The sequence below is a fragment of the Ipomoea nil genome, unplaced genomic scaffold, assembly GCF_001879475.1.
Source record: "Ipomoea nil cultivar Tokyo-kokei standard unplaced genomic scaffold, Asagao_1.1 scaffold0688, whole genome shotgun sequence".
NCBI classification, from domain to species: Eukaryota; Viridiplantae; Streptophyta; class Magnoliopsida; order Solanales; family Convolvulaceae; genus Ipomoea; species Ipomoea nil.
In genome coordinates, this window is record NW_017617116.1 from 7,993,586 (window position 1) to 8,008,906 (window position 15,321).

The following is a 15,321-nucleotide window of genomic DNA, read 5'->3' on the forward strand; positions in this document are numbered from 1 at the left end:
TATTGTTATTTTCGACCACCTTTTGCTTTCGACTTGAGTTAAGATCACTTTCAGGTGGTTAGAAATTCTATAATTTCCAGTCGTGTTATTTCATAAACCACACTGCTACATGTATCATGGTCTACACTAAAATTTGCCAGCCACCACTATTAGCTAAATCTCTCTCTCTCTCTCTCAGCCTTCTTCTCCCTATAAAACCCTCTCACCCCTCCATAGAAGCTCCCCTAGCTACCTTCTCAACCCCAGCCATCTGCAAACAATCTACCAAGAATATCATATATATCATATATACCACCATTATATTCATCACCTTCATTATAGTTTCATCAACATGATTCCATCAGTAGAGAACACAGGAATCAACTATTTTTCCGCAGAGAGTCTCTTCACTCTTCCCCCTCTTGATTTCACCTTCAACTCCTCATCACCGGCCATAGACTTCACCAGATTCTTGAACATCAATAATAATCATCACCAAAACGCTCTTCCAATAATAACCCCTCCAGATTTCTCTCTATCCGCAAGCATCAGCAACAACTCAACCTCCGATGAATCCGAGGAACAGCAGCATCGGATCATCGACGAGAGAAAGCAACGTCGGATGGTGTCGAACCGGGAATCCGCCCGGAGATCCAGGATGCGGAAGAAGCGGCACCTGGATGAGCTTTGGTCCCAGGTTCTTGCTTTCAGAACGGAGAATTGTAATCTGCTCGACAGGCTGAACCAGATGTCGGAGCATCACGATAAGGTCCTGCTGGAGAATGCGCGCCTCAAGGAAGAAGCGTCCGGCCTCCGGCGACTGGTCGTTGAGCTCCGAGACGGCGGCGCCGATGACCCTTTCAGTGATTTGAGAGATCTGGAAGATATCAAATGCTCATTCCAACGCTGAATCATCCATCTATCAGCAGTAGAAGACCAGTTACATAAGTTTTCAAGTTATTGCTTTCTCTCATCTCATCTATATATCAGTCTTTTCCAAGTTTTTATGTTCTCATTATTCTCTAATTTTACCCTGTCTGGTTTTCCAATCAAATCAACTCCTTCCATCTTAGTGCTTTCTTATAATTTTTAAATTTTACTTTCTATATTTTCTTATGCCAAACGGCTTGGAAATTATGAAATTTCCGACCACCTTATAGTGATCTTAAATCAAGTTGAAAGCCTTGTTCCCCACTTTTAGTATTCAGACAAACCTTTGTTGCTATTTCCGACCACTTTTTAGTTTTAACTTGACACTTTGAGGTGGTCGAAAATTCCATAATTTCCAATAGTGAAAAATACTATATGTAACAGGGTCAATAGCACAAAAAAAAAATTAAAAAAATTCTCATTTTACCTCATCCAAAATGATTAAGTTAATTATTAGATTGGTAATTACAAGTTTCCAAAATCAGAACTCTTGTCCAACAAGATTTGTTGATCCATGCGATAAATCATGATGACTTAACCATTCATTATATTGGAGGACCATGCACACAATCTGTCACTCAAAAACCAACGTAACTAAACTATTTGTGCGAGCTAAGAGTGACATATTAATTTTCTTGGATATATACAAGTATACATACTTTTAAGTTATATCATATATTTTGTAAGAATAAGAGTTAACAATAATAATGCACATCTTAAATCATTTCTGATTGTACTCGCGCAAAAAGTATTACCACTACTCTTTTTTTTTTTTTTTTTTTTTTTTTTTTTTTTTTTTTTATAAATTTTATTCTCTAATATATTAAACAAGTGAGACAAAAAGGATACTTGAATATCAAATATATACTACGTACGGAGTAACATTTTAGTTCAATTCATCATACATTTTAAAATTTATTCCACAAATACCTAATCCTCTCATCTTTGTCCCCTCAAAAAGCCAATAATGTTTCAACAGATAGACCAAAATAATCCAAGTAGTCATCACTTCGCCGCATAATTCTGCAGTTCCTATGAAGCAATAAGTTGATAGAAGTTATGAAAGTGACATGTTTAGTGGTGGACCATTAATAATAATAATAATAATATATTTCTATACATTGGTGATTCAAATTTTTGTCGGATTAATCCTATGCCTATAAAACACCACTTCTAGAGTCAATACAAAAATAAATCGGAAGTCGCAAAATCAGTTTACAAATTAATATAATGAATGTTTTTAATATATCACGCAGTCATAGTTATAACATATATAAGTCTGCACATGTGCCAAAAAGTTTGTAGATAGTCAAGTGATGTATATATATATATATATATATATATATATATATATATGTTTTATGACTTTTAAATAATTAATCACAAGTTCAAGTTCAATTTCAATTACTAAATTTTATTTTTTTAGAAAAAAAAAATATATGTGCGCTCTAGAAGGGGAAATGTAAAAGAAAATAAAAATAAATAAATAAATAAATAAAAAATCTTATATAGCAAGCTCGAGCAAGGGAAGATGTGTGTCAACACAAACATGAATGGAAGGATGATAAAGATGATGACAAATTTTTATGTGGACCATGAATACTATTAGTTTCATGACCCGAGGGTAGTTACTCTTGGCAGACTAACATAACGGATTGAATCAACAAAAATAAATAATGAAGAGGAAAAATAAGAAAGACACATTAATTTTAACGTAAAAATCAAAAGTTAAAAATCACGGGCCTTTTTCGGCGGTGTCAAGTTGAAAATTTACTATTTTGTTGATAATTTTTGAACATGTTGTATTGCTATTCTCCAGAGAGATGGAGTTGTCTCCCCTTTCTTTTTTGTTCTCAGACATTTTTATAGGAGGAAAATGGGTAAAATACATGGTGGTATAATAGCTTATTATAGTAATGGGTAATATGGATAATAAATAGAGGTTATGGAAGGATAATTTGGGAGCGGGCCAATACTGACGGGTCATGTTTCGAGTGCTGACTATCAAGTCTGAGTGCCATGCGACTCTTGCTAGGTAGTGGTAATCACGGGGTGTCCACACTAGATATCCATCAAATAGAATGTACATTTTTAATATACTAAAAGTATTACTGTAAAATCGACCAATAGCATGTGTATATATATATATATATATATATATATATATATATATATATATATATATATATATATATATATTAGCACTACTGACGTGCACTATTTATTTTAGTTAACCGCATAGGCGCCCGCCTAGGCTGTCTAGGCGATAGGCGCTACTTCACCGCTCGACTAGTGCCTAGCGCCTACTGCAACCATGTTTCTTGCTGAATCAACGGTCGAGAAAAGAAATTTACGTGGCAAAATACTTTCTCAAACTACTAAAACATAAAGAGTTACTTTTAGTTACTAAGCCTTTAATATATTCCAAATAAGTCATTTATATTGAGGTGTTCAATCTCTTTTAACTTCTTTAGTTTTTAAACAATCTCTTTAACTTATATGTTAAACAATTGATAAAAAATTATTAATGTAACTACAAGAACATAGATGCATGTACACTAATTACATAGATCCTTTGGATAGCGTAGAATAGTAAAATTAATCAATAAAAATTGATTTATTGATATAGATAATAAATGCAAAATAAAGATAAAGTATCTAGCAGGGATCCAAATTAAACACCTCTAATACTTTTGTGTATAAATTGTAACGGTTTACTTTAAAAACAAAATAGGTTGATGATGGTAGCAAAGCAAGACTACATATACCATTACAGTGTAACAAACACTTCATGCACGCTCTCAAACTCATAAAAATTTTCTAACTAAAAGGACAAAGTAATTAGTAAATACTAAATATAAAATCAAAGCAGAAACCCAAAAAAAAAAAAAAACAAAACAAAAAAAAAAAAAAACAAAAACAAAAACAAAAAAAAAACAAAAAAAAAAAAAGACAGAATTAAAAAAAGAACTATATATTCATTCTTCCAAAAGACTGAACCCCAACCCTAAGGGCCCCACAATCCTACCCGACAGAGCGTTTGGGAGGAAGAACTATATATTCATACTATGACTTTTCTAATAATGATCAAGAGTCAAATTACATATTTCAACAATAACTTAGTACTCACCAGGTTCCTCGGATTTGATAATGTCAATGAATTTTTCATATTGGCAGCTAAGTTCGGGGAGAACTTTAAGACGACAAAAATTGAAAATTTATAATTACGATTATTGAGGGAGAGATTTGAACCAAATTAAAAGCAGAATGAAATCACAGAGAACTGAAAGTTTTTTTTTTAAGAAAAAAACTATTAATAACTAAATCACAATTGTGAAGTTCAATCAGAGAACAGATAAGAACAGATTCATGGGCTCAGCCCCAGAGGAGTTGTAGTACATAGAGGAATCGAGTGGAGAGGAGACATGTATGCTCTGATAGGGTATTAAATGGTGAAAAAGAGATTTTGGCCAGATTAGAAGATATGCAGATAACGAATTTGTGTCTTTTGAGAAAGTGCACATTCAAGATACCACACATATATAGTTTAAAACAATTAATATCTACATAGCATGCTCTGATACTAATTGTGAGATCTAAATGTTTAGGATTTAAATTGTGGCATGCTCTGATACCAATCATCATGATGAAGTAATAAACTACTCTGATACCAATTACTGTTTCCTTTAGAGACATTGCAGCGATTTTTGTAACATTAATGACATTAAGGAATTAGCTAGATTTTTTGGTAACATAAGATTTTTGTTTGCTAAACGACGGCTCTCTTACTAATTAGAGATGTTGTCATTTCTAGGCCAAGTTGTATGAAATGGAATGTCATTCCTTTCGCTGCTTTGTTAGAAGAGTCACTTCATGTCACTAGATCACAAGATCAATGGTCAGTGAGGATGATATTTAATTTGGCTGAAGATCAAATTTGACAGAGGATCCACCCGGACATACTTGCAGGGAGGAAAAGCTGTCATAACATACATGCAGTTATATAATTAGCCCTGTCAATGGATATATAGGATAGTACGGGACGCTCCGAAGTAACCCAATCCATGACATACTTGCAGGCTAGGGAGGAAAAGCTTGAACGATCATAACATGCATGCAGTTATATAATTAAATGATGAGATTTAAAGGTAGAGTTACAATTAAGCAAGAACAAAAGAACAACAATTGGCTAGACCTTGTTCTTTTGGATGACGAGGGAAACTCCACAATCCTTTCAAGTGTAGGTAAACTCCACTTTGTGGCCTTAGACAACAAAAAGGTACAAAAAAAGTAAACAAGTTTAAGTTATTCATAGCTAATCAACACAAATCAAGAGAGCAAGGATTCAAACTATAGAAATTAGTGCAATACATGTTATTTGAAAAACAAAGGGCAACAAGTTAAAATTGAAGTTGAAGTAGAAATTCTTAGTGCACTACATGTAATTTGAAAAACAAAGGGCAACTTCCCAAGTCCAGCCAAGAGCACCACCTGGAATTATCAATTAACACAGAAATCAGCCGTATGTATTATGATGACTAGCGACACACGCACACACAACAAAATACATACTCTATACATATGGCAATACAAAAAGAATACGCAATCAAAATGGCAAGTTAAATAGTGTTTTAGAGAATATATCTACAAATTAGAGAAATAAATTTTCAAAATATAAATTTAAGTAATTCTTTTGCTTCTAGATAAAATGTAAGGAAAAAAAAAAGTATTTACTTTTACTGAGGTATAAAAATTTAGATAAAAAAAATTACCATATTTCGGTGCCTCACATCCTGGTCCGTAGGGCGGGCATAAATTGCTGTTAATCAAAGGGGCAACCTCCTTACGACACAAAAATTGAAAAATTATAATTGCGATTAGGGAGAGATTTGAAGCAAATTAATTAGAAAAACTATTAATAACTTAACATACATTTGGATCTTATGGCAGCAGCGGCACCGGAAAGTCATTAACCATCGGTAAAAAGCAAGAATTGGGGCTGCAGACAGAGAACTGAAAGTTTAAAAAAAAAAAAACTATTAATAACTAAATCACAATTGCGAAGTTCAATCGGAGAACAGATAAGAACAGATTCATGGGCTCAGCCCCAGAGGAGTTGTAGTACATAGAGGAATCGAGTGGAGAGGAGACATGTATGCTCTAATAGGGTATTAAATGGTCAAAAAGAGATTTTGGCCGGATTAGAAGATATGCAGATAACGGATTTGTGTCTTTTGAGAGAGTGCACATTCAAGATACCACACATATATAGTTTAAAACAATTACTATCTACATAGCATGCTCTGATACTAATTGTGAGATCTAAATGTTTAGGATTTAAATTGTGACATGCTCTGATACTAATCATCATGATAAAGTAATAAACTACTATCAATTACTGTTTCCTTTAGAGACATTGCAATGATCCCATATTAATTATTGAGACAGATTTGAGTGTGTCCTATAGTAGATCCTTGGTTTAACACCAAAAAAAAAAAAAAAAAAAAAAGTGCACTATCGATCAGACTTTCTCATGCACCATATGATCTCATATTTATTATATTGTTGAGGTAGATTTGATTTAATTTTTTACTGTCAGGCCGAAGTAATTAAATGCTCATAATTTAAGTACAATCAACTTTAATTAATAGTTTCATGGCATTGTAACTAATTAAGTCGATCAAATTCAATTCAGGTTGAAAATGCAATTTGTGTCAGCAAAATCTGCTGACTTAACTCGAAAAAGATTTAACACATAATTCTTCAATATAACACACATACAAGATTTTTTAATGCTATGATTGTATTAGCAGTTTGTTTAGTGTACGTTATAAGTTTGGATTTTTCAGTTGCCGCCAATAAGGACCTAGAAGGGGACCATTCAAATTGGCACGAAATAGCTAGTCTAACAATAGGGATCAAACCTAACTTCTTTTGGGTAATGAGTGAATATAACTTGTTTGGTTTCTAGGAATATAATTTTTTTTCCTCAATAATTTCTTTGATTAGTGTAAATGTTTTTTTCTCTCTAGAGTTTCATTTATAGAGAAAAATAAATTCCTTTAATTTAGGTACCTTATTAGATATATTCAAAATTTTAGCAGTTTTTTTTTTATTTTTCTTTCTCATCAACCAAACAAGAATATGAATTTTCCATTTATTCTTTTTTCCATGAAATTTTAATTTCACTCATAATTTCTACAAACCGAAAAGATTATTATATTAATGTTATAGGATCAAACGTATAATCTTGACAAGACAATAAAATTCACTATTTTAGAGAAAAATTTTAACCTGACTCACAATAATTGAATTTAATCGTAAAACATATTTCTTCTCTCAAATTAAATACTGCTTATTAAATCACTTAGCTAAACCCGTAAAGACTTTTTGTGAAACATACTTACAAAATTAATTAGCAGCTAAATTTACTTGTACTCAACCCCACTTCACTTTCTCCCCTTTGGCATTTTGTTCTTTTAGACTAGACTAGAGTAGTGAGGTCCATTATTGCTTGCTTTCTGTCTACATATACTTGCTATATCTTTTGCATTGTGGTCAAGCGGTATAATTGTGATTCTCCCAGGATTCGAATCCTAATGGAGTCCATTGCTTGCTTTCTGCATACATATAGTTACCCTTCACTTTTAGCCCATAAATTGAGAATACCTTGTCTTAATACTCAAAATTTTAAACTTATTTCAATCCAACTCATATTTGAGTTTGAGTCGAATGAGTTTTATTTTCTACACAACTAATTGTATCTCCTAATAATAAACATTTTATAATCAAATATTATAACAAAATTTAATATTATATAATAATCTTTTTATAATATATAATGGTCCTGTTTTGTAAATGGTTGTTAGCTGTTAGCTGATTGTGTTAGAAGGTATGACTAGTTGATAATATTAGCTGATTATAAAAATGTGTTTGATAAATTAACTGATAGTTGTTTGGTATAATTTATTTTGTCAAAAAGCTAATTGAAAAAGTTGTTTTAAACAGATTTTTGAATTTGAATTTTAGCATTTTAGAGTTACAAAAAGCTTATTAATCAAATACTTATATAATTTTTTGACCAAGTCAAATAGCTAATAGTGGTCAAATAAGCCAAAATTAACTGATATTGATTATTGACTCCCTTTTAAATATTTAACTTATTATGTTAAACATATCGTAATATGAACATTATAAGTTTGTGACTAGTATGAGTGATATGATTCTTTCTTCTTAAAAATTTGATAGTAAAGTAACTGAATTTTTAACAAGTATGTCCTTACATCACAATCGGAGTTTGCAAATTTTGGAGTTTCCTTCATCTTCTTTGTTGCGGTTGTTAATCAATGATAGGATAAATAAACAAATAAAAAGAGGTGACGAAATTCTATTGTAAATGAAGCTGTCTTACCAAGGTGAACTCGCCAATATGTTGTATCCTACTTAAATAGAAATTGCATTATTAATTTATTATTATGGTGTGTCCTACTTAAATAGAAATTGTATTCTTTGCATTGATTATTCATTATTTAGATTAACATAATATTCGAGCATACCTTAATTTTATTAAAATTATTCAAACTCAATTCGACAAACATTATAATTTGATTCATTTACTATCAAGTCGAGTTCAAGTTCAAATAAAACCAAGGACCTTGTGGTCCAATAGTATTCAATTGCTCCCTTAAGTAGGAGGTAACAAGTTTGAGCCTCAGTGTAAACGTTTAGTAGTTCGGGTATCCCCTTCCCTTATGATTAAAAAAAAAATAGTTTGAATAACACATCAAGTTAAATTCAAGTATCTTAATACTCTGTTTGAATAGCTCGTAAACTTAACCATACATTTTATATAAATATAATATTACAAACAACAAAAAAAAAAACCTTAAAACTTCTCACATAAAGCATCCTCGTTAGTTTGAATTTTAACATTGATTTTTACATACCATGTAAGAAAGAAAAGTGAAAGAGGAGAAGAAAAAAGAACGAAACGAAAAGAAAAGGGAAAAGCAAAGTAGTTCAAGCGCTTGAACTCTGGGTGCTCGATGTGCAAAAAACGCGCCCAACTACAACTCTATTCTAACATTTCTCTCTCTTACGGGACCCACAAAAATTAAGTTCTTGCAGAGCAACACCAACCTTCTCTCTCTTTCACATGGGCAAAAGGCTGCAAAACCTCTCCAAAAACCACAAATAATGAGGCTCTTAGTTTGAGTAGCTAGTATAATTGTATTTATATCAGTTAATTTTGACTTATTTGACCACTATTAACTATTTGACTTCATTAAAAAATCAATATAAGTGTTTCATTAATAAGCTTTTTGTAACTCTAAAATGCTAAAATTCAAAAAATTGTTCAAAATAACATTTTAATTGACTTTTTGACAAAAGAAATTATAGAAACAGCTATCAGCTAATTTACCAAACACATTTATACAATCAACTCATATTATCAACTAGTCATACCCTCTAACTCATTTACCAAATAGGACCATTATATATTAGGAGATACAATTCTGTGTAGAAAGTAAAACTCATTCAACTCAAACTCAAATAATTTAAGTTGGATTGAAATAAGTTTGTAATAGGGGCAATAGTATTCCAAAAGTTTAAAATTTTTAATATTAAGATAAAGTGTTCTGGTTTTGATAAAATAAAAAATAAGGTGTTCTCGATTTCTGGACTAAAAGTCAAAGGGTAAAATTGCCACTACACCTGAACCAAATAATTATTGTGGACCCTCTCTTACTGGATCCAACCCACTCTGAATTCTGGAAGGACTTTTCAGTTTCAGGTCGTTTGAGGCTTCGACCTTCGAGGCAAACGGTAACTTTAAAGTCCCCATGATTGACCAAAACCTCTGATACACAGTTCAGAACGTACAAACTTCTTTTGGGCAAATGGGTATTCTCGAAATTGTGGGTTCCATTGATTGGGAGCAAGAATCGTATCCAAGCTACAGAGATTTGGCAGTGCTTCCGCTGTTCGTGCTGTTCTTCCCCGCTATCAGATTCTTGCTTGATAGATTCGTATTTGAGGTAGAGTTCTTTTTAGTGTTTGAGTTTTCTGTGTTCACTTGTTTTGATTTACTTGATTATAGATTCTGTTTTGCCTAAAATCTGTGAAGTTTAGCAAGCAAGATGTTATCAATTCTTGATTTTGATTTGTTTTAAAGTAATGACTCTGCTTATTAGCTTTTTGTTTTGTGTCTTGATTTGTGTAAAATCATATTTGGTTCAGTATGCTTTATGCACATTGGTCCCATGGCAGATTATTAAGCAAGCTGTTTTGGGATTAGAAGTTGAAAATGAGTTTACCAGCTGACTTCAAGTTTAGATTTGACCATTTAGGTGTAGACTTTGTATGTGAATCACAAGTAAAACTGATTAGGATAGCAATGGGAACATAGTTTATACCCTGTGCATTTGTGTCATTCTGTCGTGATTCTATTTCCTTGTGGCAAATAAGTTGAAGTTGAATTTTTGGATGAAAAGCCAAGGTGCTTGTGAGAGAGAGGGTGAATTTCAATGTCTAGGAATGCCATCCAATAACTCAACAAATAGATGAAACTTCTACCACAGCTTCCTTTTGAACTTCCTCTAGAATCTTTGCCCTACCCTTGTTTAATGATCATGCTAAGTTTTAGTTGGATTTACATGTTGCAGAATCTGGCCAGGTGGTTAATGTTTGCAAAGGGACAGCGGGTGGTGGAAAATGAAACCGAAGAACGAAGAAAAAAGATACAGAAGTTCAAGGAATCAGCATGGAAATATGTTTATTTTATTTCAGCTGAAATTTTCGCACTTGCTGTTACCTACAATGAGCCTTGGTTCACCAAAACAAAATATTTCTGGGTAGGGCCTGGGGATCAGGTCTGGCCTGACCAGAAATGCAAGTAAGAGTTTTCTGTAATTCCTAATTTATTGTTCTTCTTTGGTATACATGTGCTTTCTTTCATTCCTTTAAAGTTCTTCTTTTAGGTTTCTTTGGTTTTCTTTTTTGTTGAGGAAACGATGAGTGAGCATGTTATGTTTTTTCAAAGCATGAGCTACTAATGATCATTTCATTCACAAAGCTAGACTTTGTCCCAAGTCCTCAAGTTATCTGTGTCATTTTCATTTCATAGTCTAATGAAATGAGCAATTGCTTTTGAAATGTAGGGCAAAATTGAAGGCTCTTTATATGTATTCTGGTGGGTTCTACACGTATTCCATATTTGCTCTAATATTTTGGGAAACAAGGCGCTCTGACTTCGGGGTTTCAATGAGCCACCATTTTGCTACTGCTAGTCTCATTGTCTTGTCCTATATATTCAGGTGTGTTTTAGTAGAGCTGAGATTTTGCATTGTTGTAAAGACAGTTTTCAATACATTGGTTGAAATTTTATGCTAATTTGTAGCATTTTTAAAGCACTAGTAAAAATATCTAAAAGGGCATTATGACTAATTAGAAATAAAGGAAAAATCCCCGGGAAAGGATACTCATGCACTTACATTGTGAACCATGCACATTTGAGGACAAACAAAACCAGAAAATGGCCACAATTCTCTAAAGAAATTTAGTAGATTCCATTTAAATAGCCAACATCTGTACAAGTTTTTCTCAAAAATCAGTAATTATCAAGGTTTTCCTCTGCCAAATGAGGCATATGCTGCTTAAGAGCACTATTTGCTTTTTTGTGTTTGTACACAATAATATAGGAAATGGGCCATTTGGGAAAGTTAGCAACTTACAAGAGAAGGAAAATGGTCGATGGGTTTTGATTGAAAAAAAACTATTAGATTTCATCATGTTTTCTTTGAGTAAATCACTTTACTTTCAATCCAATTCTATTATTGTTTCTGCTGTGTGCAGGTTTGCACGTGTTGGCTCTGTTGTTTTAGCCGTCCATGATGCTAGTGACATATTTTTGGAAATTGGGAAAATGTCGAAATACAGTGGTGCTGAAACTGTTGCCAGCATTGCATTCATTCTTTTCGTTTTATCTTGGGTCCTTCTTCGCCTTATATACTTTCCTTTTTGGGTTTTATGGAGTACAAGGTGAGTCATGGTTGTTCCCTTTTACCTTCTTTGCCCTAGTTGATTGAAAGTTGGTTCAGATGTGGTTCGTTAATTTTAATTTTTTTTTTCAACTTTAGGGTTGTCAAAATAGTGAAATACTATTACTCATCTAACTTATTTAAATGCAGCTATGAAGTTGTACGGACTTTGGATAAGGAGAAACACAAAGTGGAAGGACCAATAATTTACTACATCTTCAATTCTCTTCTATTTTGCTTGCTCGTTATGCATATATATTGGTGGGTGCTGATGTATAGGATGCTTGTTAAACAAATCCAATCAAGGGGCCAAGTCAGTGATGATGTTCGATCTGGTAAGGCAAAAAAGGGGTTTTATAAAATGTTTCTAACTTTCCACATTTAACAATTTATGCCATACATTTCAACAAGTAGTTGGAACCGCACTAAGCAATATTTATGATGATCTTTCTTGAGAAATCCATGATGCTTTTTGATAAGAATGATAGGAATAGGTATTTGGTTCCTTTCTTTAATTTACCAGACTTTCCCATATTTAGTATGGAAATATTTGGCATCCTTTTTAGTTTCATGAAATGATTCAAATGAGTGAATTTCCCGTAAATGTTTGATTGTAGTGTTCTTTTTTAGTAGATGTTTTCTATGATAAAAGAGCAGTTTTGTATTGTGTGGCTGAGTAATTTTGTTCCTTGTACAGATTCCGAGGATGAAAATGAACACGAAGATTAATCGTTCCAGAAGTTTTTTTTCCCCTCATTGATGTGAAGGTACTGAATATATTCTCATGGTTTTGTTGGATCACTCTTGAATAAGCTAAAAAAGTGTTGGCACAATCTATGGTCCATATTCTTTGCCAAACATGCAAAAACTGCTGATTACTTCATCTATATCGAATAATATAATCTAATTAAATAGGGTTCTATCGAACAAGCATATAAGATTAAGATCAATTCCATGAATTCTCGGATCCTAGGTAAATCTGGCAGGTTTATTTGAACTCAAAACCTTCTCTTCTTTCTTTGCAGCGAGAAACACAATCGTGGTTTACACGAGCATGATGGTTAAGTCGAGAAATACAAACACAGGATGCAAGAGATTATTCTGTTCACATTGCAGGTGAACAGATTGTTGGTTTAACATTAGAAATTCAGTCATTTTAAGTTGACCAAAATTGGGTCTTTTTGCAAATTCTATTATTTTTGCAAGGACTGACTGTATCACAGACATGACTGAAGCTTGGTGCCAACAGCCATGTGGGCTGCATGGAGAATTGTTGTTTCTGTTGTTATTGGGAATGAAATGGAACAAATGGACTTAGGTTCATGAACTGAAAATCAGAGGGTTTATTTTCTTTGAATGAACAATGATCATGATGAGTACTAAATTTGTTCATTTGAACTTCAAACGTTGTATTCAAATTAAAATGAGTTGCATATAAATTATAAAAGTGTCTAAAGTGAGTTAAATTTGACTCAATTGATTCTTTTTTTAACAAAAGAACTGGTTAGTGAAATGCTGCCACGTTCTTCGCGAACAAAATTTTGTTGCTGATTGGCTTGCCAAAAAGTGTGGCAATGAATGAGATCTGATGTTGTTTCTATTCTGCTTGTCGGGAGAGTTTGAGGACTGATGGATTATATGAACCTGGGGGTTCGGATTATACAACCCGAATATATGATTGGAGATAATAAATGAATAATAAAACGATAATAGAGTAGAAATAACGTACGAATATTGTATTGATGAGTGTATAATGCTATTACAGAGATTCATGACGTGTAATAAAAAGACCACTATAGTAAGAAGGTAGAAGATGCTTGAATAGGACACCGGGGAGTGTTTTTATACTCCCCGGTTGCTACTGGTCCGGAGTACGCGGAACTCGCTCCACGCGAGGACCCGACCCCTTGGGCAAGCACGGGGCTCGACCAAAGGGCCGGTCATGGACTCGGCCGAGCCCATGGGGGCCTGCTCGATTGTGAGCCGGCCCCATGCTGGGCCGACCCCGGGGTGGTTCGCCACGCATCGCGGGTAACTCGTTGATGCTGGGCCTGACCCGCTCCGTATTGCTTTGCTCGGACCCGCTCCGCGATTATTCCATCAAGGACCGTTGGGAGAATTTGAGGAGTGGCTTCAACAGGATCAAGCTGAGATTCCATATTCTCGGGGAGATTAGTTGGTTTGCTTTTCTGTTTGGGGCTGCGCCATTCTTTTCTTAAAAAAAAAGTGTATCCTTGTTATTTTCTATAATAATATAAAAAAACATAGTCAAGTGTCATATTGATACGTCATTTCAATTGGACCTTAAAGAAATGAGCAAATACCAATTTTGGTCTCACGAGTATTAGCAAAATGACAGTTTTGAACCACATGTTTAATTTTTACCAATTTTCATCCACTACTATTGTTTTAATACCAATTTTCACCCACGACTATTGTTTTAGTACCAATTTTCATCATGCCGGTCACCCCTTCGTTTAAAACATGCCCAAATATAAAATTATTAAGGGTAGTTTCGTGCTTCTCAAATTAGGATCCCCATTTGAACATTAATAAAGGGATTTAAGCCCTAAAATCTATCTTAATTCGCAGTTTTCCTCCTCAAATTAAGGTAGGATGAGGAGGAGAACTGTGAATTGGGATCGATCTTAGGACTTAAATTATTTATGCTCAAATTGAAATCTTAAGTTGAAGAGGACGAAAATGCCTTTAAAATTTTTAGATTTCGGGATGTTTTAAATAGATGGGTGACTGACGTGATTAATTTTGGTACTAAAATAATAGTTGTGGATTAAAATTAGTACTAAAACAATAGTCGTGGATGAAAATTGGTAGGAATTAAACATGTGAACCAAAATCGTCATTTTGCTAATACTCGTGGGACCAAAATTGGTATTTGCTATTAAAGAAATGCCCTATACACAACAAAAGAGCATGAGCCCGCAAAAAGACAAAGTCCGTCCTTATCAAAGTATTATAGGTGAAACTCACATAGTCACATGATCAAGACTTGCTAATGAATTATCGATATATAAAGTAAATTTTTTCACTACTAACTTTATAATTGTCTAAATCAATCATTGATCCCCTTGAACACATAACAAGGCGTTTGGTTAGAGGGATTTTAAATTCCCTTCCCACCTAATTCCAAAGGCCATTAAATTTCGTAGTTTGGTTGGAGAGAATTGCAATTCTATGGAATTGCAATCCCCCCCCCCCCCCACCCCCCATTTTCATGGAATTAAAATCCCATGTCGCCCCCTGGTATTTTAATTCCTGGGAAAAAAAGATAGTGATGTGTCAAAATTATCCCTTTCTTTTTTAACCTAAAATTAATGTCTAACAACAATAATGGACATTTTTGATTTTATAC

At 33.4% G+C, this 15,321-nt stretch overlaps 2 protein-coding genes across 2 annotated transcripts; both read left to right on the forward strand.

Moving 5' to 3' along the window:
• The first annotated feature begins 234 nt into the window (after positions 1 to 234).
• On the forward strand, positions 235 to 1,048 carry LOC109175504 (basic leucine zipper 43-like). The gene is made up of 2 exons (XM_019324769.1): positions 235 to 879; positions 921 to 1,048. The coding sequence occupies exons 1-2, from the start codon at positions 332 to 334 to the stop codon at positions 925 to 927; spliced, it is 555 nt and encodes a 184-aa protein (XP_019180314.1). The 5' UTR covers positions 235 to 331; the 3' UTR covers positions 928 to 1,048.
• An 8,642-nt stretch (positions 1,049 to 9,690) lies between these two features.
• Positions 9,691 to 13,332, forward strand: LOC109176184 (ASC1-like protein). The gene is made up of 7 exons (XM_019325628.1): positions 9,691 to 9,947; positions 10,575 to 10,804; positions 11,070 to 11,225; positions 11,764 to 11,949; positions 12,099 to 12,283; positions 12,646 to 12,715; positions 12,974 to 13,332. The coding sequence occupies exons 1-6, from the start codon at positions 9,810 to 9,812 to the stop codon at positions 12,675 to 12,677; spliced, it is 927 nt and encodes a 308-aa protein (XP_019181173.1). The 5' UTR covers positions 9,691 to 9,809; the 3' UTR covers positions 12,678 to 12,715; positions 12,974 to 13,332.
• Positions 13,333 to 15,321: the final 1,989 nt, after the last annotated feature.